The following is a 25042-nucleotide window of genomic DNA, read 5'->3' on the forward strand; positions in this document are numbered from 1 at the left end:
AAATAAGTGACAGATAATATTCTTTGAATACCAACGTCAGATTAAAACCTACAACACTATAAAAAGTATGCAGTTTTTATATAAACCCACCTGAAGCAGCATGCTTCATCATTGTAATATTGCATACAGTAGGTGTAAAAATGAAATGAGATGTGGATTTAGATCCCTTGAATTAATAACCGAGGTTGATTAATAACTTACCCACTCTCATTAGACAAAGACTTTAAAATAATTGGGTGGTAAAAGCAAAATTAATGTGTCTACCCTATGATGGAATGTTATTGATTACGGTTATAATAATATTTTACCAAAAAACATGTAAGGGATATGCTTTTTATAATTTACAATTGCCAGTTACTATTATTACACCCAGCTGAACTGGAATAGCCTACAGTCTTCAGAAATTTTAAGCATAGGCAAACTCCTCAACCCTACCCATCTTCATGAGCTATGATCGGTCAGATAAAATATCGTTTTACTAATGAAAAGGACAGACGATTGTAAGAGTCCATACTTCAGTCATCTTGCTTGCATGGTTTAACTATTAATGTACTAGGCATATTTGTGGCAGTTGATTACTGATGCAAGTGTGCAATGCAAGCCCTGTCCAGCAGCAGAAAGTTGTTTCATTCGTCATGGCAAACTACAGTGATGGGAGTCACAAAAGGTTGTTCACATTGCAAGTTCCCTACACGTTATTTAATATGATATTTCTGGTGTTGCAAAGTGAGGTGTTGAATAATCATGATAGTATCACCTTATTATGAGTTTGATAGTAGCATCTCAGCAATCAACATGCAGAATAGCTTCTCCTCATAATCTGTCATTAAGGCTGATTTAGCCTGCCTACTTTCCATTTATTTGAAAACTAGATGATGTGGTTTGCATGAACCCGAGAAACAACTAATATACATCCGTTCTTTGTATCACACTTTAAATGGGTTCACTTAAGAATAGTTAAGAGTAGAAAAAAGCCACAGATTCATTTGTAAATATATTGTGTAAAAAAACACCTACTGTATACACATAATACTTTACACTTAATGCCCAGATGTATTGCTAACAGATACAATAACAGAATGCAGATTTTCATGTGTACTTCTACGGATGTCGGGTCTGAGTCTTGGTAGAAGGGACACTTTCCCTGTGTTCCTTTTTTTAGGTGACTGAATGAATGCCACACTACTCCTCCGGCATCCAGTTTATAGTTCACAAGAAAAAGCGTCTGTAGTCTGTTCCTGCTTCCCTTTTCCACTCTCACCTCCGTGTGCTCCTCTAGGTGGAGATCACAATTCTCTGTCCAGGAACTGTTTTTGTCACTACTGTATATTTCACTGTATCAGGGCACTGTTGTCCAGTTAGTTCTAGCTATCATGGTGCCCTTCTCAGAAGCCAGCAAATCTTGTTCAAACCATGACATAACCACGCCATAAGACAGCTTCATTCACATTGAGCAATCTGTAGGGTGCACTAGATATTGAAGCATTTTGTGGACTGTTACCACACCCAGACACTTTCATCAGAAGTGGGAAAATGGACTTTCACAGTTGCATTCCCAATATTGTACTCTCCATCGTTAGTGGTCTCAGGACCTCATCGTGCTCTCTTATGGATTGTGGATGGTGATGTCCTGCCATAATAAACTTGAGAACACAAGGGTGTGCTGGGAACCACTCTCACTTAGTTTCCTGCAAATCATCTTAAATGGTTGCAAAATATGAAAATCAATTTTCTGAATTAAACAATAGCAGTCAAGAGAAAATTACTTTTTTGTGATATGTGAATAAATAAAATAGCAAAGTCTAGTACTTTCATAACCTTTATTTCAGTAGACATACAGTACTGTACATGCAGCATTTCAAACTGCATGTTTCAACGCGTCACTGTCAGTAAGAATTATGGAGCCACCTGAAAAGATGACTAAAATCCTCTTAACAAAGAAAACCTGTAATTATAGGCAAATCCAAATGTTTATCCGTTTCAAATGAAAATATAATTCAGGACATACATTATGTCTGTGTGTATATATATTTCAGTTCTATTTTCAGATGTTTCATGCACTTTTGAAGGGTGTGCTAATTTCCAGTGATGGGCAACTGTCTGATCAGTCAATGAGAACATTGAGAATGTTGAATTATTCACATTTCCCTGCTTTTCACCAAGTTTAATAACCCAACCCAGGCTGTCACCACATACAGTACACAGCTGGCACACAAGTCCATGCCGTCATGAAAAGCGATGTGTTTAAGCTGCTGTTCATCAACGTTCTTGTTCACCTACAGTAGGTTCCACAGAGAGCCGATTTCTGGAAGAGCTTTTCATCATGACAATGACCCTAAAGTACCATCCAGAACAAAAGTGAAATTCCTTAAATCAGAAGAATTTGTGAAGCTTTTGGAATTGGAACATTTGTGTAAATCCTCTATGGAATGAAGCAAACATATAAATACATATTTATTTTATCCCTGTCTCAACACTTGCATTCAGCAAATTAGATGCATAATTAAAGGTTTACTCTCTGCATTTCACTGCTAGTATTCTTATGTATGTATGTACAGTTGCAAGAAAAAGTTTGTGAACCCTTTGGAATTACCTGCATTTTTGCATTAATTACTCATAAAAATGTGGTCTGATCTTCAACTATGTCACAATAATAGACAAACACAATCTGTTTAATAACACACAAACAATTGTACTTCTTCTTCTCGCCAGTACACACAAACTCTCTAACTCATCAGTACGTCTCCAGAAACCCACTGATTTCTGCCTTTCTTTATCCACTCTTTCATCTTTTATTTTTAATATATTTCCATTCAGACATTTAGCGTTTGTACATTTATAATCTATTTTTATTTATATATTTATATTTATTTATATGAGAACCAAATCATATCATAATATTTTGTGCGATACTGCTATTTTCTAAATTAACATTTGGAAATTGAGCACCCGAGCAGGTGAGATACACGATGACCTTTGGATCCTGGTAAATGTCATGTGTCTTTCATTGATATCTTCTGGAACAGTTCCGTTGTTTGGCTGACCTCTACCGCAAAGTGGTCCGGATGTTTGCACAGAAGCCATCTGCAGTCATTTAGTTTCAGAGTAAACAATTCCTGTTTCACAACAAAGTTTTGCTCATAGAGAAATAGACTTTCTGGGGGTGTAAGGAGAGTAAATAGCCATTCAGTTCACTTTGCTGTATTGGTAATGTATCTACTAATTACCCATTAATATTTTGGCATCATAAATTTCAACAACTATGGTTACTTTTCTGTGGATGCATATAGACATATACAGACTAAATGTTTTTTTTTACCGTGAGAAGCGATACATTTTACAGTACGAAGCGATTTTGATTAATCTTTGGACACTTCAGATCGCTATTGAAATGATGACTTTATTTAATATCAACTGAGAAATATATCTGAAAAAATATATGTTGACACAGCGTAATAAAAATTATAATAATATCTTGCATATCAAGGAATGTTTTAATATGTAAAGTATGTACAGCTGGTTGAGCATTTTCATGCAGTGAAGCAGTAATGTGTCAATAATGATAATTTTGTAAGTAAAAGCCTGTCCTTTTTGAATGAGGACAACAAGGAGGACTCATCTGAATCAGATGAATGAGAATTCCCCTGCCCTTTTACAACATAAGAAAAAGAGGATGCACCTGGTCTGTTTGATGGTTTGTAACTCATCTTAGGAGCACATGCAGCCCTTTCTTGAAAAAAGCCAGGGTGTTCGGCAGCATGGCAGGTTAGTTTATTCTGAACACTTACAGTTTTGTACAATCCTGGGAGATAGAGATCTGATTGTTACGCTGAGAGGTACACCTTTTTTTTTAAATACAGTACACCCCCCCACACACCTTGCATGTATTTTGCACAATTGCTGAAATGTGGCTTCACGCGTACTGTATATCTACAGTGTATTACACTTGCGTGGAGGCTCACAAATAATACTGTACTGTATGTAAGCAATCCAAACAGCTCTGAGAACTGAGCTGTATGAGGGACTTTGAAAAGAATGTTGCCACAATAATGCAAAACTCTAGTAAGCCAAAACACTCCACTCCAAAAACACATCCAGGTTTTCAGAAATAAAAGAAGTGTTGCAGTGAATTACTGTATACTGTATACAGTATAGTGATAAGGAAATTGGTCCAAACTTGTTCACAGAAATCCATGTGAAAGATGATGTTGCAGGTGTGCTTAATGTCCCAGATAATACACAACCAGGATTAAAGCACTTTGAAGCAGGAGAACTGAAACATACCGTACAGTATAGGCCCTTTCATATTGTATGCCTAGAATTGTTTAGAAAGTGTTTTACATGGTTCTTTGTGAAAGCTTCAGTCTCAATCTTGTAGCTGTGGTGTACTGAACATGGTGTACAGTATATGGTGATCTACATACTGTAGATGATTCAAAAACTGTCTTCTATGACAGAATTTGAACTTGCATTGAAGGAATCTAATCTTTTATGCCTCAGAAAAGGATAACTTAAAAGAAGGTTTTCAAATTCTTAAAGGGACTTGACCCCAGCAGTTAATTCATATAACATTTACTGAATACAATATAAGGATTATAGTGAAAACCTGTTAAAAGCTAATTTGGCACCACTGCTAGAAAACAGGGTAAAGCCTTATTTGAATAGGACTAAAAAACACTGCCTTAACTCCTTTGTTAGCGCAACAGGGTAAAACAACATGCTTTAAAACCACATAGCTCTATACAATATCATATAAACACAGCTGGACCATTTCTTACTGAACTGCATCTGCAGAAAGTCCTTGTCAGCTCTCAAGTCTTCCATCATTTTCGCCTGGTTTCTCTGTACCTGGAGTCCTGCTGTTTCTTGCCTGAATCTGTATGCATAGAACTATTTGTCTTGGTTATAACACCCCCCCCCCCCCCCCCGATGTGTTTTGCACCTACAGTAGATGTGTTTTGCACTATTGCTGCAATGTGGCTTCATAAATCCAGAAGATATGTCTCATTATGAACCATTAGGTATAATTGCTTTGCCTGTAATGTTATTTTCTCAAAAGGATTACGCACGTTGTGTGGTGTTTGTTTGTTAGCCCCATTTAATTAAAACATTGAAAACACTGTTTTTTACACAGAGAAGCTCCAATGCTTAGAATAGTGTAAAGTACCAAGTGTAGAAGATGATAGGTCTTGTTGTTTCACGAATGGGGACCTTAGCACATAAAACTGCCTTGTGGGCACTCAACAACCTCAGTCAGGGTCACAATCTTTTTTTCTGGCCTATTTTTCGGGGAACCCCTATCCTGTCAATCTGTTTCTTTCTTTTTTTTATCTGGCGTTTAGGGTGCACCTTGGTCTCTGTGTTGCATTGTGGGATTCTGCCTCTTTAAACCAAGAGTCTCCTTTTAGGTTGCGACACAGGTGTTGCAGTAAGTTTTTTCCCTTCCTGTTTCTTTTCTTATGTGGTCCAGGTTGTTGTCTGGACTTTTCTCTGTGAAGCACAAGACCAAGCACTGCTGTCCATGTGAGCCTTTCCATAGCCACCTGTGAAAAATATAGGATGTCCACGTGCATCATGAATTCTCCTTTGGCAGTCAGTAGTGAGTTCTTACAGAGCCTGACAAGGGCTCCAGCATCTCCAGTGCATTGCCTGAGCTCCCAATGGCACTTTTCCATATTATTTTCAGTGCTTTACACATGAATGTATACAATAAGAATTACTTTAAAAAATGCAAGAATGATTATACTTTAATAAAAGTGACAAGTGCCACCATTGGTGCTTAAAAAATTCTTTCATGCATACATTTAAAATTTCCTTTATTTATTGTATTTTATAGTGGATATCATGAATCTTGACAGTCACGCAGGCAGTATCAATAATTTTTGTGTGGTTACCTTTAACATTTACTTCAGATGTGGATATGTTGAGAAAAGCTTTTATCTTGAATGTAAAGTTACTGTAGAAACACCCACAACAAAGAGCAATTACAGTAGCAGAGTAATTTATTGGCCTGTATTTCATGGTATAATGAAAATAGCTATGAGCACTCCAAGGCACCAGAAACTACACAAAGGAAAATACCAGAATATATTAATCCCAGCATATACTGTATGCAGACTACAATAACAAAGAAACAAGCCTTACTGTATATATTTGTAAGGCTTCTAAATACTTACAAACAAGGTACTGTATATATTTGTTCTTCATTTATCATGTATCATACTCGTTCGACTCTTGCTGAAAGGATGGCTATTACAAGATTACTGCATTCACAGGCTCGTTCTTTTCACAGTGTGACATGCTTCAAAATCACATTTCACCAGTCTTTTTTAGAATGTGTGTCCGAAGGTGCTTTAAATATTTATTACTCTATGCCGTGAGTATTATACTAAACCAATGAATCCCTCAGGAATTACCAATTAGTATCATGGACCACAGTATTTGTTGAGGTTGCCACAGTTTATGTCTAAGAGGGCTTGAAATTGCAAGGTTAATTAGTTCTGTAATGGGAGAAAAAAGATTTTAAGGCTTGTCTGTTCGGATTCCTAGAAGACTGTAATTGATATTTGACATTTTCTGATTGTAGCTTCAAGTAGCTTCCTTTGTAGTCAAGCTCTGTGACCTGCCCTTCACCCTCCCACGCACAGTATCTGTCAGCCATAATCATTGTGTATTGTTTTTGCATAATGTGAAGCACAGACATTTTTTTTTTACTTGTCATGTGTTATTCAGGTCTGTGTCATCCAGATTCACACTCCTTTAAGGAAGGGCAGCTCTTTATCCCTGATAGCCCACATGAAAAAATAATGTTTCGTACTGTACAAGATCTAATAGGTAATGTACAGTGTTCCCAGTCATATCTTACAGATTTTCACAAACAAAAAAATATTCTACATCACTGTGACACTTGTATCTCACGCAAAAAAAACAACTTTGTGTGCAACTGTGTAAATGCACAACTTTTGTGAGATGCTATACTCTTGCTATAGAGTGCTATAGACTGTTTATAGCACTATAACAGTTTATAGTGCTATAAACTGTTATTTCTCATAGCTCCTCCTCCAGGGTTGGATTCTTTTATTAAATGTTTAAATTTGAAAAAGAAATTTCCAATGGAGAAATCGATCAACATTCCCATATATCTCTCTGTGAAACATAACGTAATAATGTTAAAAAAGTAATTATATTAAATCCCTTTGCAATTTGCCTTGAATCCCTTCTACTTCCAACATTAATTTCTGGTTTAACAGAAACAAGCTGATAAAATTATCCTACAGTATGTGTAATTGTCATAACCTGTTCAAGTGTTGTGAATTTAAACGAGACACAGTGTCAAGCCCATCGTTGCGTGAACGCTTCAGGATAGATTAATTCTCCTGCAGTTGCCGGCCACCTGTCAATCAGGCCGGTTGCCATAGGAACAGAATCATCCAGGAAGCTTGCTTTACCTGTGGATGTCACCAGCCACGCCTCTCCCACCTGTCAATCAGGCCGGTTGCCATAGGAATAGAATCAGCCAGGAAGCTTGCTGTACCTGGGGATGTCACCAGCCATGCCTCTCCCACCTGTCAATCAGGCCGTTTGCCATAGACACAGAATCAGACAGGAAGCTTGCTGTACCTGAGGATGTCACCACCACCCCTGTCTTTCCAACAGTGCCCTGTAAAACCACAGAGGGCTCTGCGCTCAGTTGTAAAAGTTACCACTGAGCCTCTGACTTTCCGAGGCTCCTTGTTTCCCCAGTTCCCAACTTGCTCTGTGTTTGTTTCCTCTCCCCTGCTGTGCTTTTGACTCTTTTCTCTTTCCTTCAATGTCTTGCACTGTGTGGGCCCTGGCTAGCTCTGTTGGTAGAGCATGAGACTCATATTGTCAGGGTAGCAGGTTTGTGTCCCACGTCGGGCTCCAGGTCCTTGATGTTGGAGGTTGGGCACAAGGCTAACAACCCTGTCCCATAAAAAAAAACTAATGTTACGGGAAAACATCCACTTGCACTGTGTATCACCTGTGCTACGGGCTTTTCTGCTTCGTCCCGACCTCGGCTTGTTGACTTCCCATCTGCTCTTTCAGCTTTGGACCGCTGCCTGTTTTGAGCACGATCCTGGACTGTGTGGGCCTGCCTGTGTCCGCGTTCACCTCGCTCCCTGCCCTTTTCCTGTGTTGCCTGTCTGGTCTCACACCTGGGTTCATTTACAAGCCTTGGACTGCAGTTTTGCACCACTTTAAACAGCAGTACCTTGCTGATAGACTGCACAGAAATCTGTATGCCAGTATGTTGGTGGTATAGTGGTGAGCATAGCTGCTTTCCAAGCAGTTGAACCGAGTTCGATTCCCGGCCAACACATCATTAACACTTGCCAGCAGGCATATCACCCTGCAGCTCACAACTGGCAGCCCACTGAAGCTCAGCAGGTGTGAGCCTGGTCAGTACCTGGATGGGAGACCTCCTGGGAAAACTAAGGTTACTGCTAGAAGGTGTTAGAGGGGCCATTAGGGGGCGCTCACCCTTCGGTCTGTGTGGATCCTAATGCCACAGTATAGTGACAGGAGCACTATGCTCTAAAAAGGCGCCGTCCTTCGGATGAGACGTAAAACCGAGGTCCTGGCTCTCTGTGGTCATTACAAATCCCAGGGCGTTTCTCGAAAAGAGTAGGGGTGTTAACCTTACCATACTCATTACCTGTAAAGTGCTTTGAGTGGAGAGTCCAGAAAAGAGCTATATAAGTGTAAGCAATTATTGCTATTAATTAAAGTTTTGATTTGAATATGTTACCACACTTATATACCCACATACATCAGCTGGAAAACAGCTGAGTGAAACTGACGATTTGGAAGCACGCTGTACAAAATAATCTCAATCTCTGATTTTGATCTCGAAAAACATTTGAAGGCTCTAACATAAATAACTTTTTGAGCTTCTGAAGTCAGGGGAAAATGCAAAGGGCACATGGCCTTGTACCGTAAGTGCCTCATGCCGCTCTTTGAAGTGGGTAAACACTGTGGGAGTACTGTATATCACACGCGTTACAGGAGACACGTGGTGCTGGGATCTCCGGACACCGTCACGTGCAGTGCCTCCAATGCCTGAGCACTCTGTGCATATGTTTGCGCTGCTGTGTCAGCAAATAATGTTAAAAACATCAAAGTAATGTTAAGACCTGTCTAAAAATACACTTTTAGGAAACTTCTAGCTGTTTGTGGATATCTGGATAGAATAGATGGTTAAATGTACTTAACACGGGGCGGCGCGGTGGTCAGCATGGGGCCCCGGGTTCAATTCCTGGGGTGCTGTCTGCGTGGAGTTCGTATGTTCTCCCCGCGTTTACTCCCGGTACTCCGGTTTCCTCCTGTAAAACTCAGCCCTGGTGTGAGTGTGTGTGTCTTTGTGTCTGTGTGCACCCTGCGATGGACTGAGGTCCCTCCCGGGGCGCACCCCGCCTTGCACCCTGCGCTTGCCGAGGTAAGGCTCTGGCTCCACCCACAACTCTGTACTGGATGAAGTAGAATAGGAAATGGGTGGATGGATATATTATCCTTCATGGTGCACTCTACTTCATGGTGTACTTTCTGAAGAAAACAGGCTATGAGGTTATGCTGTGGCATAACGTGTACCCTAGTTATAAGTAACAAATTTCAAAATACTGAGACACCTGATGACCTTTTTGGTCTTTTTCAGTAAAGAAAACTCCCAGTATCCAATATGAAAGTGACAGAGCTGCAAGCAATAGAAGATGAAACTAAATCTTCAGTGTTTATAAATGTATGTATTTTCTTTCATGAGCTTGAAAAATCCAGATTGTCAAAACTAAAATTTTACATTTTCCAAAGCAGACAGATTCACAGGACTTGCTGTTATGATTAACCCAGTGTTTGGTTATAGCTTCAATGGTGTCCATGCTGTTCCTTTGAAGACCAGCCTGGGAGAGACATTACTGGAGAGCTGGCGAATCGGGTTTTTAAAGTCTCTTCCTGAGGTCACGATTGGTCATGTCTGAGTTAATCAGAGATAAAAAATATTACAATGTAAAACAGATACTCTTGACAGACAGCATCCATGAAATTGGACATTGCATTTCACAAACCTCCCTGTGAATCCCTATAAAATATTTTAAAGCAGTGGAATAAAGCACTGGAAGCAGTGGTATTTTTAAAATGTGCTTCTACATTTTAATCATTGTTACATGTTACATTACATGTGATTAATATGCTCCCACAATACTCAGAGTCATTGTTGGTATGTTCTCTGTGGAAACCACTCATAGTAGAAATGTTGGAGGATCACATAGTCATGGTTGTGCAGAGATATAACAGATTTATTTTTTTCACAAATTTGTAGCAATGTAAAAAAAATATAAATGGAATTAAAACACACAAAATGACCTCAGTAGTAATGAAATGTCTGCTATGTGTGCATATATTTATTAAAATTTTAAAACACATTTCAGAAAAACCCTTTTACATCAATATTTTAAAGTGACCATAAAATATTAATGTGAACTGTGATTCTTAAATTATTACTTGTATGTGTACCAGAGAAAGTTTAATATATATACTGTAGATTTTGGTAGCTGTGATTTAGAAAAAAATAACTACAGTATATACTGTAGCATAATTACTGAAAGACAAGTTAATTTTCTTTTAAAATGAATAATGTTGGACTTGATTATCTGCCGCTATTTTTCCCTCAGCAGACAATAAGCATATGTCATGATTAATTACCATTTGGTATGTTTCTTTGAGATTTTTTTTTCACATTTAAATTGAAAAAGCAGAAGTCATTGTCTGTATGTTATTTCAGGGACAACTTTAATTAAACATTACATATTTAAATTGTATAATGCTTTGGTTGGACTAAGCATGGAATTTTATCAGAAGCAGTTCTTAATACTGTACATTTATTTCAGACTAACCCCTTCATTAGAGGTTTTAAAAGTGAAAAAGCAAAAGCAGTTTTGAGTAGTATTTTATATTATTCAGTAGCGAGATGAGGGCCAAGTAGCACAGGTGAATTCTAAAACTTCGTCTTATTAAAATAGAATTAAGAGATTCAGGTAGTGGACTAAATAATGGAAATGCCTGGCTAAATGACACCAAGCATATTGAAGAAGGCTTTCCACACAGGAGTGTCTCATCCATTAAGATGAGATCACTTTATTGGCCATATACAATTTCTTGCATTAGGAATTTGTCTTTTTGCATACCCCAGCTTGCTCTCCCTGAGACACACAGGCAAGGAGAGAAGCTGGGGGTCAGAGCGCAGGGTCAGCCATTTATACAGCACCCCTGGAGCAGCTGGGGTGAAGGGCCTTGCTCAGGGGCCCAACGCAGTAGGATTCCTCTGCCGACTGTGAGAATACAAATCGGCAACCTTCCAGCCACAGGTGCAGATCCTCAGCCACAGAGCCGCCGCTCCGCTCTATTAGTTAAGCAAATAACATTCCAGCACGACTGGAATCATGACTGGAATCATGACTAGCATGGCTGCAAGAAGAGACCTCGGTGCCTTAAGAAAAAAAAAGATTGTCAAACTGCGTTTAGAAGGAACTTCAGTGACCAAGACAGCTCAACTTGTTGATGTTTCACAAGCATTAGTGTCTACAGTAAGTGTCTAAAGTGACCGATTAACTGCATATTTCATTAATAATGGTGCACGGAGACTACGAAGAGTGGGATGACATACTGTATTAGGGTTGCGGGGCGCAAACTGCTCATCACAGCAGTGTATAAATGTGATATGGTCAGACGAGACTTCCTTCACCACAGTCTTGACAAATAGAGTGTCACCAGCCTAAAGAACTCTACAATCCTGAGTGCTTGCTTCCAACATTGAGGGGTTCTGGTGTCTCTGTAATGTGGTCGGGCACATTTTTCTGGCATGGTTTGGGTGCACTTGGACGTCGAGGTCACTGCCAATCGCAACTGAATCATCTTCACCCAATGTTGCAGGCTTTCTTTCCTGCTGGGAAGGCTGTCTTCCAGAATGACAGTGCCCCTATCCACAGAGTACACGTGGTCACCCCAGGGTTTGACAGTGATGTCTTCCACATGTCATGGCCTTCTCAGTCACCAGATACCCAGTTAAGCATTTAGAGGCTATTTCTGGAATAATGTTGAAAACAGTGTTTTCCATTTCCACTAATCAGGCAGGAGTTGATTGAGGTTCTCATGGAAGAATAATACAGGATCCTGTGGAATTCGAGACTCTGGAAGGCTCTACCTCAGTGCATACAGGCCATGCTGGCCCCACATGGTGGCCCAATGCCCTGTTAAGTGACTTTACACTGGTCTTTCCATTTTGTGTCCACAACATGTAGAACATACTGTAGATATACAGTACTGTAGCATTGTATATAACTTGCTGTTTACCAAAACCCACAGGGCAATATTTGCTTACTGCTTTGTTTTATCAATACTGTATTTTTAGGTTTATGTCATCAAGAACTGTCTGTAGTGTCTGCGGTTTGACATCTCCTTGTACGATTGTTCTATAAAGAGGTATAAATAAATGTCATTTTTATTGACCCCTAGAAATGAAGAGAATTGTTTGGATTGCTGCGTGGGTTATGTGGTATATCATCTTCATTCCTTCACCGTGTAAAAAAACAATCTTCCTTACTCCTTCTGCCTTTCACTTGTGAAACAGCTAAGGATTATTTGAAATCCTGAAAAGTGATGTAATGGAATCTGGGCTGTTGCGAACATTTCTAATCCGCTGTAGCCTTTTTTTATACACATTGAACACATTTTTTCCTTAAAAAAAGAAGGTCTGTCTTGATAGAAGTAAGAACATTGATGACCTATCAGTGGAATCTGAGAAAGGAAATACTGTATATTATATTGAGCCTTTCCAAGTCGTCCTTACCTCCCCTAATTCCATTAAGTTCTTAATCTTTCCATAAAAATGAAATCACAGAACAAATCAGCCGTTGTGAAAATGTTTGATAGTAAGCAAAAACCATTTTAGTCTTTTCTGTAAGTGCTTCGTCTGCTTTATAAGATAAGATCACTTTATTTTTATTTATTTTTGTTCTTCTGTAAAATGTACCACATTTTCTATTGAAACTGTTAAAACAATTCCCCAGTACCATTACCGACACAGATTTGAGCAAAGATTGAGCATGTACGTACTGCAACTAGTACTGTTAAGAATGAGCTCTGTATAGAGCCCATTACGTAGAAAGTTATCTTCCCTGTATTCAGAGTCCCGTTGTGATTGTCCACATGTTTCACACTTAGGTTGACAGCATCTCTTTCCTCTGTTTAAGGGAAGTGAGAAGCTGAATAACCAGCCCAGGTTTGAATATCTTATTGAAAGTGTTTATCAAATCCGAGGGCTGAGAAAGATAAAAATGAGCTTCAAACTGTAGATTAATTGTAGGATCAGAAGTGGTTTGTTTTGCCACAAAATATGTTTTATGTAAAGAGGAGAAATTATTTAAAGTAAACACATTGTCTGGAAGTGTTAGGATTCTATTTTAATATAAGAAAGAGTGTTTATATTAAAATTTAAATTAGCTATGAACAGAGTACATCCAATGTTTTATTTGTGTGCTGTAGGTCATATATTCAGCTTTCTGAACTTTATACTCTGACCTGCATACACTACACTTCTCTTTCTTTTGTACAAATCCAAGTTCCATCTTCAAGACGCTCTGCTGCCTACTACATAATGATTTATCTCGTCTTGTTAAACAGTGCCTTCGGCTGTCCATACTCGGAGATCAACATGAAAAAGGAGGTGACACTTCAGGACCGTCTCGGGGGAGAGAAACAAATCACCTTTGTTCCTGTGCGTTTCGTTGCAAAAGCCAAGAGTCTGTACACTGCGGATGAACACGAACAGACAGATGAATGTAATATGGAATCTAGGTAAGATTGGGAGCTCAATAAGTATTAAAACAGGGTACTGTGTCATTCAAGTCAGCGTTTTTTCCAATAAATATGCACATTCTGTATATGAACTCTGTTCTTCCAGGTCTTGGAAAACAAGTATAAACAAGAGCTTATACAGTATGTGAAATGAGTTTACTTCACACCCCTTTTTAAGATTTTTTAGAATAAGCAGAGCATGCAGCCCATGTTAAATGTGACATGCTGATTAAGAGCATTGGGAATTAGAAATGTCTAATTAATATTTAAAGGTTCCACAGATTCAAAACAGCATTTACGGTAAAACCTTCAGAAACTACTGCATGCTTTCTAACAGTATTTTTGATCTATCTTCAATACAGATTACAATACAATCTAGATTGTGGATCTAAGATTATTATGTTACAGATATTACAAGCAAGCCCCTTTAAGGATGTTTTTTAATTGTATCTGTGTTGCAATTTAAAATGTTTCCAGTATCTCTTCATTTTTTGGTGTCGTCATCATTTTGAACATGAGCTGTTTTGCACTCTCAGATTTTATGATGTTTTATGCATTTATAAACTAAAACACAGTCTGGGCCACGTAAGCTTAAAATAAGACAGACAGTCTGAAACTTTTAACTTTGGCTATCATGTGTCTGAGGGCCCCCTGCTAACTCAAGAAAGCACAGGTAAGAATCATACAGACAAAAGTGCTCGACTTATACAGATTAAAAGTCTGAACGAAAATGTGAAGGAGTGGATCATTATTATGAACTCTAATCATTGATCATAGTGTTTTGTTCATACTGTGCCCTCTAAATATACACTGAATGAAAACTAGTGAAAAGTATACTGGGATTTTAATTATAACTCTAATAATCATTTCTCATGAACAAAATCTTTACTGATGGGTTCTAAGTATTTTTTGTTATCAAGTCAATCTCGATTCTACTATCTTGTGTCAGTTACCCAAATAGAGCCTCTTAGTTCTAAAGGAGCAAGATTATTAGGACGGTTGACTGCAAGGTATCTCTAGTCAATCCTGTGTTTATTGTTAGGTACTGAAGTTAGGCTCTCTTAAAATAGTAGTGAAACCTGTCAATGTGTGCCACTTCAACTACTGTACTTGGAGTGTATCTTAAAAGTCAAAATGAAAAGCAGTGTATTTTGTGCTCAAGAAACGCAGACACCTTTAAAGCTGAAAGAAAAAAATGAAACAGACGCATACTGTACCACAGAAATGAGGCATACAAAAATCAACATCTGCAAAATTCTGAAGAAGAAAGAAACCACAGGTATACCCCAAGAATAGACAAGAACTCATGGTGGCTACAGCAGAGTCTTGCTAAAGCAGCTCAGTTGATTATAAAAAGAGTTTGATAAGCTCTGTGGGTTGCAGATTTAATGTTGCTGCTGTTTCAAAGGAATATACACCAAATACCGACTTTTACACCCTGAAATGTATTTAAAGTGAATGTGTCCCAATACACACAGTCATTTGAAATCACTGGGTTGAACAAAAAATATTCTTAAGTAATCACTAATAAGTATTTTGCTCCAAATATGAGTAAACGCATGTATGGCAAAAAATAAAACATTACTGTAAAGCGAAAATTTTGATTTGCTATCTCAAAACTTTTTGTTCTCATTTTTCTCTTATAAATTTACGGAACCGGCATAACAAAATCTAAGTTCCATAAAACCTTTTGTTTACCAGTATACAAAAAAATAACTATAACATATGATACCTCTTGTTAGTACTACTTTTTTCTATCAATCAAGGGTATATCATTGGTGTACATTTACATGGAAAATTATATAGTGCAATACTTTTTGTAGGGGGGTGTAACACAAGTTTTCTTTGTGTGGTTAAACATCACCACAAAGTGCTCTATAGTAAAATAAAACAAGAAATTCACAAATTAACACAACAGAATTAAAAGACAGGGTATTGACATGAGTATTTAACAGAACTTCAAAGTACGGATAGGCTAGCAAGATCTACAGTAATATGAGCTGGGAGATTATTCCATAGCCTTGAAGCAGGAACACGGAAATCATGGCCTCCTGGTGTTCGTAGCCTCCTTTTAGGAACTGAACAAAATAATCCAAAGAGCATAAATGACGTGTACAGTAGGTGTATAGGGAATTAATAGTTCACTGTTGAAGTCAAGAGCCAGATTGTTCAAGCTCTTAAAGTGAAGTACAGTAGCAGTATTTTGAATTCTATTCTGAAAACCACCCACAGCCAGTACAAGGGACCTAAGGAGGAGATAAGTGATCATGCATTCTACTTTTAGTTAAGATCTGGATAATGAGTTCAAAATATATTGCAGCTTGTGAAGCACATTTGGATAGTGCACTACAGTAATGATGCCTGGAAAAGACAAACGCATGCATTACAGTAGCTTTTCTGTATCAGATTGTGAGGAATGTGAACTGTTACAAAGTTATGAAGACAATACCTTCAAAGCATTGCATACATGTACTTGTAATACGAGGCTCGGAGATATCTTCCTCATAGATTCCTGACATGAACACTTTGATTTCCAGGAGTATCAATAGTCCAACTAAGCTGGTCAAATTCTAGTTTTCTGCGCTGATAAGGAGAGCCTGTCAGCCTAACTTCAGTCTTGTCAGATTTCAGATGTGAAAAGTTTTGTTGCATCCATTTTTTATCATCAAAGCGGTTTGGCATCTGGTTTCTGCAAGCCAAACAAAAAGTTGTTTAATCCTAAACATGGAAATGGAATTCGACACTTTACCTACAAAGATTGTGACCCAATGTTATATTATTGTGACATACAGTATTACAGGAGCTTCCCAAAAAATGTCACTCCACTTTTCCACCATTGACTGTGGGCATAAAAATTCCCTGCCTTCATGTCGAAAGGATGTAAATTCCAAGTCCAGAGCACAAGAAATGGCAAGTGTCTAGTAAATTTCTAGTAAAACAGCTTTGTATTATAGAAAAATCATTATATATATATATTATTACTCAGGTGGGTAGCTGCGTCAGCATGCATAGGCTACAAAGGAACAAGTCACCTGAAGAAGGCTCTATGGCCGAAACGTTGTGTTTTCTTTCTTCTCTTTTCAGCATGGAATTAACCTATTATTACTATATTATTTTCTAACTTTGTGTTTGAGATGTTTGTCATTTTTCCAACTATTTTATGTCCTGGCTTCTGAAAGCAAAGCGCCCAAACAGAGAAGAGAAACGTCAAGTAACATATGTTGCTAGATAAGTTAACATAAGTAATTTTATTCTATAAAGTATTAGATGTCTATTTTTATCATACGTACAGTATGTAATCTAACATTTTGTAGTATTATACTGTACATAAAAGTTGAAATTAAAAGTATTTAGCTGTTGCTTTCATCTTCTTTTGTACTGTTCATAAGTGATACACTACAGTATGCATTAAAAGTATTACAATTTTAAATGTTAAGTGTAATGTTTAAATAAGTATAAAGCTTAGAAATGTTGCTTATCACTTGCTCACAACACATGGATACAAGCTGTCTTTCACACACAGAAAACCTGTAATTCAGTGTTAATTAAACTATAAGTAAAGTCTCTGAAACACTTTAAACAAGCTTAAAGCACATTTAAATGCTCCACTAATGGATCATTACTAATAGTAATCACAATTAGTAACTGAAGACAACTGAAGACTTATGTCATCCTGTCCCATTTTCTCTTACTTTTTTAATACATTGATTCTTTTGAATTCTTTTAAACACTGTACAGTATGTTGTACCTAACGTCCTCCATGGAATATTTACATCTGCCTGGTCCCCATTATCCGCTAATGCCATAATTTTTTTCATGGGAAATAGGTCCCTGCTTCACATTCCTTTTATATGGTCCCATTAAGGACCTTAAATGGGGACACCCTGTAATAGGAAAAAGAAATGGACCAAGAGCAGAGCCCAGTCGGATGCCAGGTGTGTCCGTTTTTGTTGTCGAGGTACAATATCCAGTTTAAACAAGTTACTTTCTGTCAGGTTGGTTTAACCCACTACGGCACAGTTGCAATAATATCAATAACCTGCACCTCTCTCTAATGTAGTCAGCAAAATGGTATGACCAGCAGCGTGAAAGGCGGCGGTAAAGTTCAGCAGGATAGAAATGGATAAAAAACAAAATCAAGGGTCACCAGGTCGTTATAAAGCCTAAAAAGAACAATTTCAGTGCCTCAGTGGGAACGCAGGCGGAAATGACTCGGACGGCTTCTGTGCAGAATGATGAGCTTGTGTATGAACGGCAGCAGCCCATCCTAGACGTTTTTAAGATGCTGGCTGGTGATTATTAGGCAGGCTGGAGCCTGCGTTCTGCCTTTTTAACCAGGGGATAATAACTGAAGATTCAAGGGTGAAGGGAACAGTTCCAGCCCTTAATGATTCGTTGATGATATGCGTGACAATGGGACAGAGAATTATGAAATTTGAACACAGCAGGACAGTGGGAATAGGTCACAAGGAACATATGGTGGGTTTTAATTTTAGTCATCATTTCAGATAGCTACTGAGGAGAGACAGCACGGAGCTGTGCAAGGTGACTGTACGTCAGTTATTTCCCAGAAGAGAAATCAAAATATCTGACTTTGGATGTTTTTTTTTTTTTAATTTTGGATTGAAAAAAGCTGATAAAAAGATGGCATTGGACTATAACCTCTTCAAGAGTGGACTTTTCTTACCTGAATTTAAGAAGTGTGGAATTGTGAGAAAAAAAGGTTTGAGGATCTTCCTTTGGTCAAATTGCCTTCCAAGAAAAGCTAACCTTGCAACAGTACAGTATGACATGCATTACTGTAGGGTTGTGGTGTTGCTTGGAGGCAAGTACTGTAAATGAGCAAACTTACTTAGTTGTTGTACCAAGGGTAGTGAAGTGTAAATGAGACTTCTTTATTTGTTTCCAAGCTAAACAATAGAAAATTCCAACCAAAAGTGGAATAACAAAGCATTATGGAGTCCTCAAGTCTAGCTGGCTGAGGGTCACTGGCAAGACAAAATAAAATGGAAAAGGGAAAACAAATCTGATTTAGCAAACCTGATTTTGCCAAACTTATTAGTATACTTAGGTTTGTGTAGAATAACTGGAATTCTAAATCAAAACAAATGGCTAGATCCAAAATGCCCGGTTTAAAATGCAGGTCACTAACAAGCAGACCACACGTTTCTGTCAAAGAAGGAATGCTGTATTTATCTTTGGTTCTGCCTCCAAATCCTCTTATTTTGTACACAAAGCGATGTTTATAATTGTATTTGCTTCCCCTGCTCACTTGAAGAATTGCTGTGCTTCTGGAATCCAGATGGTTGAACTTATGAGTGCAGGTTATTAGTAGTGTGATAGATGTTCTTAATATACAATATTTGGGAGCCTTCAGGCAGAAGGGTGACCTGAGAAGGGCTGGTATTGCATTTCCCTTTTTAAAGACATTTTCTTTTTATGTGGCATGTGCAGAACCAGTGTAACCTGAACCAGTTCCTGTAATTCTTGTAATGCACAATAAACATTTTGACTAAGTTATTATACTGTACATCATTACAAATTAAAGGAAAATATGTCTTACACTGTATACAGTACTTGTATATATGTAATGTTTTTGTTCAGTATATGTTTTTCAGTATTCTTATTTCAAATCATCATAACAGTACTCATCCACTTACCATCGATACATACATTTTACAACACATTTCCTGATGTATGATATCTTGGCTAAGTGAATATTGAATCGTTTGCTCTTAATTTCACAAACAGGTGTTCACCATCAGGGTGTGAAAGCTCAGGTCGTTTGAGAGGGAGGTACAGCTCACATTCAGGATCTCCACTGGTCAAGAGAGAGCACAGCAATGATCCACCTGCTCAGGGAAATAAGCCTCTAACTCCGGCTGTTAAAAAGGCCAAGCTTCAAAGCCGGTAGGTACTGTAACAACCGAACTCTTGAACTTACAGTACCACACTGCTAGACTTGACCTTTAGAGGAAGCATCTCTCAAAACTAAATGTTGGATTTTGTCAAGAAATGTGGGAGAATTTTAGGGCTTAACTTAAGAATGGGCCATAACTGATTTACCTACAGTGAGCAAAAAATACAAATTGTCTTTGACATATAATATATGTTACATTTATTTTTGGGTGAGCTGATTTAGAAAAGGAACACACTGAAACACATAAATATTGTCTCATTTTTTTTATAAAAGGGGACTTAAGTATTGCTTGAAACATTTTTAGCATGGGACTTACTGTGATGTATTGCTAACTTGGTTTGACCATTATCTAACTACTTTTAATAGTATACTTCAGTGATCATTTTAAAATACATTGAGCTCATTAAGAAGCAACCCACATACCCTACTTCAGGGAAGTTTTCTCTCTTTATGCTACATTTACAAATTTGATTTGAGGCATTCTGGACAGCAAAATGTTACACAACCAAGCTTTTAGAACTCCCTGGAGATTTTCTTCTTTCATTTCACTGTAAAATTGATGCAAGTTTACTGATCTAGTTAGGCTTATGAACACCATTATAAACGGGGCAATGCAGAGAAAAATGTGTTAGAAGTGACTGGGATCTTGAACATTTGCCTTTTGTTCTGCATGCGATTAATCATAAACCATAAAATGTTATTGTTTTCGTACTGAACAATAATGGTGATACGGGCTGGATGCTGTAATATTTGTTTCACATTTGTTGAAAGCGACTTTGATGTGAGCCAGGTTGAATATGATTGGAAACTCAATTTCTGAGAATTTTACAAGCACGCATTATCTAAATGTTTCAGAAAGGAAATCTTGACTTTCTCGTTGAAAATAATTTGCAAATTATATTCTACAGTGTGTACAGTACATGCTAAAATATCTTTGAATTGAGTGTTGGTACAGAGCTAAAATGCTTTCTAGAATAAAGATTGAAGCCTAAAATAAAAGATTACAGCCTCATGTAATTCTGGTTAGCTGATATTTGGCCATTCTCTGCAAAAATATCAAGAAAGGAAATACAATTTTCTGGTGGTGCTCTAGGGCTCTATTTCCTAACAAGTTACTCAAAACAAGTAACTAGAACAAGGTCCATTAAAAGCTGTACCTAATCTTCTTTATATTATTTGAAGTTTTAAGGTGTGCCATCATAGGTAAAAGAACTATGAATTGTTTTTATCTCACTTAAAGTATAAAATGTTCATTTTAAAGAGGATATTGTGTATGGTGCAACTAATGTAATGCCTGCATTGCGTGAAATGCAATTAAAATTGTCTGTGGTTCCACTTTGAATTTAGATTATATATCATCATTTTACATGCATGGAGATATTAAATCCAATTTGTTTTCTGCCTGAGTGTTGTTTATTCTGTGCTGTTCAGTCACATTATGGCTGCTATAGTGATTTAGTTCCAGTTCACAGGATAATCAGGCGGTATATTTTTCTCCTCTTTGCCCAGGCTTGCTCAGTCAACGAAATATCTGAAAATGAAAGAAGAGGAGGAAGATATTGACTTGCACAGTTTGCTCACAGGTAATGAGGTCTATGGTAGTATGTTGTCATTGTTATTATTATTGCAATGGGATTAAATTTAAGATTTAAATTTAAAATGATTGAATGAATTACACATTAAAGAAAGCAGCATCATTAAATAACTTTACACATTGATTTTTTTTTTACATTGAAGCAGAAATGTTTCACTGTGTCTCCCCTCTCTAGAGAATGTAGACTGTTATCATAATTGAAAAGCAGTGAGACATGCAAATTTCCTTAAATTGGTTTGCAGTGTCTTGAGACTTTTAATATTTATTGCCCAAGACATTTCAAGAAAGAACTCTAAGATCATTAGATTGAGGCTTCATAATCTGGTGTGATATTGTTCAAAGAATCTATCATTTTCAGTTAGTGATGCTCATCATGAGTCCATGGGATTCATTTTCTTGTAATGTGTGTGACTCCTGTTCATCAGGTCTTTATGGATTAGGCATAACATGTTATATACAATAATCACTCGTTTTAATTAACAGTTAGGAATTTTGGGCTTTCAATTAAGCCAGGAAAGAGAGCTAGATGGAATAAAGATACATGAATACTGTATTGGAGTATTCTTGTTGTAGGTGTATATACAGTATCTAGAGCTTCCCTTAAGGTGCCAGTCTTTGATTTTACTCAGTAAGCAACGTACATTCAGTGTCCTAACCCTCCCCTATTATACTGTATGCTTATGCAGTATGGAAGGCTTATTACACTGCAATGGCTTGGAAATCACTGAGACAGCAGGGATGTCACCCCCAGAAACCTAGAGAGGGTCAAACTGTCCTGCGGCAGAGGACTCGATCATGTGCTGTCTTTGGGGAGGCGCTGTGTGTGCTCTTAGCCCACGAGCCGCCATCGACACATCCCAGCAGAAGCACAGCCGAGCTGCATCCTCCACGCTTGCAATACTATATTCCACTGGAAGATGGGCTTGAAAAGTTTCTCACACAAAACGGTTTTCTCTGTGTAACTTAATACGAGCCAGCAAACAGGAAAGTACATTTTGCATTTTCTGCTTTTCATGCTGCAAAATGATAACATGGGCTCTGAGAAATTATATACATACCTAGGCTTCAGACAGCAAAACTCGCTGTGTCCCATTATTTTGAAGCAGAAAAAGCGATACTTCAAACTGGTAGACCAGCCAAATGTCCCTAACATTTTATATGCTCTGATCCCAGGAATATCTCTGTGTAATACTTCCCTTGGGGCTGTGACACCAAGAGTGATGCAAGGCTCCTGTTTTGGCAAGAGTAGTTATAGCAATTCACAGCAAGCCAGGGTCACATCTTTTCCTCCAGATGAATCTTCCCAGCAACATTGACTAATAGTCCCCAGAGACCCTGAGTCCCCACCATGGTACATAGCTCTCACAAAATTAATTTATTCACATTCAGCATGGAAGAGTAACAGGAAAGACCATAGGTAGGACATTCACTAATATTTTATTAAAAACATGTTTTTTTTAACTTTCAAAAAACATAATTATTGTACTGTAGGTTGTTCCCAAATGTATTTTTAAAACACAGAGATTGGCTATTTCATTATTAAAGCCTAAAATATATTTAATATGTCTAAAGGGGATACTGAATAAAGATTTGTTCAAATCTAAATATCAGACTCTGGAGGTTTTTGAAAGGAAATGTCAATATAGCAATAATAAATGTCAGTATAGTCAATATAGTTAAAGCCACCCTGCTTTCATTGTTAATGAGGTTCTGTTAATAGTTTGGAGCTAAAGTAGTTTCAGTCCCTCTGAGATTTTAAAATTATGAGTAACTTATTTTATTTACATAATGGACTCGTCCTCTCAATGTGATTGTATTGTAGAGACACATAACAGCTTAGTGTAATGACCTTAGTAAAGGAGTTGTTTCAGCATTAAAGTACTGTATGTCAAGAAAGACTGGTATACCTTGTATATAAGGTATTGTATACATTTTGATGTGCTTTTCTTTGCTTACATCAAGTTTTTTTTTGATTGGGGGAACAAAGTAAGTGCTTGGAAATCACTGCACCTTTAGATAGTTGCCTTTGCAGTGAACCATAAAAAGTGAACTCCCAGAGTTCACCCAGATTCCTCTATTTCTGCATCACAGTTCTACAGGCAAGAATCACAATGAATATTGTCTCATCTGTGTATCTTTTATATTGCATAAAACCCGGCATAATATAGAACTGTTTTATTTTGTTTAATTTGTTATTAGCTTTCCAGCATTTAAAACACCAAATGTAGGAATATGAAATATTTAGATTGTCAATTAAAAAACAGTGATTGCATATATAACAAGTCAACAAGAAAATAATTAGACGTACAGTACAGGTACATTCCCTGTATATAACGTACAAAGAAAAATCCTATAAACCTTATTTTTAGGTTGCATTAAATTAAGAGGCATAGAGGATTAACAACTTATAAATTAAAACATCCTGTGACTATGCCTTTCTGCCTCTGGTAAAGACACTTCGAAACAAAAAATTATCTTCACAATTAGCTTCACAGCACTTTATAAAAAGTAGGATTGTACCTGGAAATGTGCACTCTCAGGTTTGAAACCTCTGAATAGCTCCCCTCGTGTGTGAGAAGGCAAAAAGAAACACATTTGCTCTCATATTTTGTTGTACTTTGCTTTCATGTTGTATCTTACAAGAAATATGCAAACTTATAAGCCAAAATAACCAGATACAGACAACTGTTTTACTGCCATTAGGACTCATCGGTCCAACATAGATTACTTTGATCAGTGAAACTAATAGAAATATATATATTGCTAGGAGCAGCTTTCAGGACTGGAGGCCTTGTACGAGCAGGCAAATTACTATCAATTATGGGAAAGTGAATGTTAATTAACTCATAGCACTAGAGATCTAAAGAGACTTCCGTTTTCTGGATGAATACAATATCGTTGGAAATGGGCTGAAGAAGAGCAGGACTGTTCCTGCAGATAATTCCTAATAAGACCATTCTGCAGCTGAGAAATGTTTTCTGTGAAAAAAGGAAATGCTTCTAAAGCAGCGGTCAGCCATAAAGATATGCATGTTTTTTTTTTCATTGTCATCGTTAGCATGACAATTACAGTATGATGATGATCATGTTTGATCATTTTGATGATGATTAGGATTACTGCTAATCTTTTTTGGAGTTCAAACTCTGTATCTCCCCCTAAATATTCTACCTGAAGTGTGATGTCATCTGTGGTACATACTGTATGCTTTTGTTTTCATTAGTTAAATTGAGCAACACATTATTTTTAATATAGAGTGAAATTCCCCCTTAAGGTGTTTACTGTATGCCCTATATATAACATATTTAAGCCCTTGGGTTTACTATATTATCAAAACTCACTGTATATTGCAAACTTTGCTGTAGCATTCTGCCGGGATAGTATGTAGTGCTGCAGACTATAAGCCAAACGTGTTTATCACTAGTAGAAATTAAGCTCCTCTCTATTCTATATAAAATCATCCTTAAAAATTTTGACTCAGCAGCTCCATGCTGACATGTCAACACTAGTCAATACAAGACAAAAGCTACAGCAGCTGAATCTGAACTGCAGTCAGTAGTGTTTCTGCTTTGTAAGACTTGTAGGTCTGATGAAATGAGATACTACTCTCTGCACTGGAATTAAAATAAATACAGTTCTCCCTATAAGGAATCATTGTATTAACT

The 25042-nt window shown here is 37.5% G+C and overlaps 1 protein-coding gene across 7 annotated transcripts in view; it reads left to right on the top strand.

Moving 5' to 3' along the window:
• l3mbtl4 (L3MBTL histone methyl-lysine binding protein 4) overlaps positions 1–25042 on the top strand; it is a 139887-nt gene that overhangs the window by 65861 nt on the left and 48984 nt on the right. For 5 of the 7 annotated variants that reach the window (XM_088919532.1, XM_088919533.1, XM_088919534.1 and 2 more), the window contains 3 exons: positions 13693–13866; positions 19618–19776; positions 21296–21369. In XM_088919532.1, coding sequence (XP_088775658.1) covers positions 13693–13866; positions 19618–19776; positions 21296–21369 — 407 coding nt within the window. The remainder of the gene's footprint in view (positions 1–13692; positions 13867–19617; positions 19777–21295; positions 21370–25042) is intronic. The other 2 variants (XM_088919537.1, XM_088919535.1) reach the window with 1 other exon arrangement.

This window comes from Atractosteus spatula, chromosome 6 (assembly GCF_055471065.1).
Source record: "Atractosteus spatula isolate fAtrSpa1 chromosome 6, fAtrSpa1.hap1, whole genome shotgun sequence".
NCBI lineage: Eukaryota > Metazoa > Chordata > Actinopteri > Semionotiformes > Lepisosteidae > Atractosteus > Atractosteus spatula.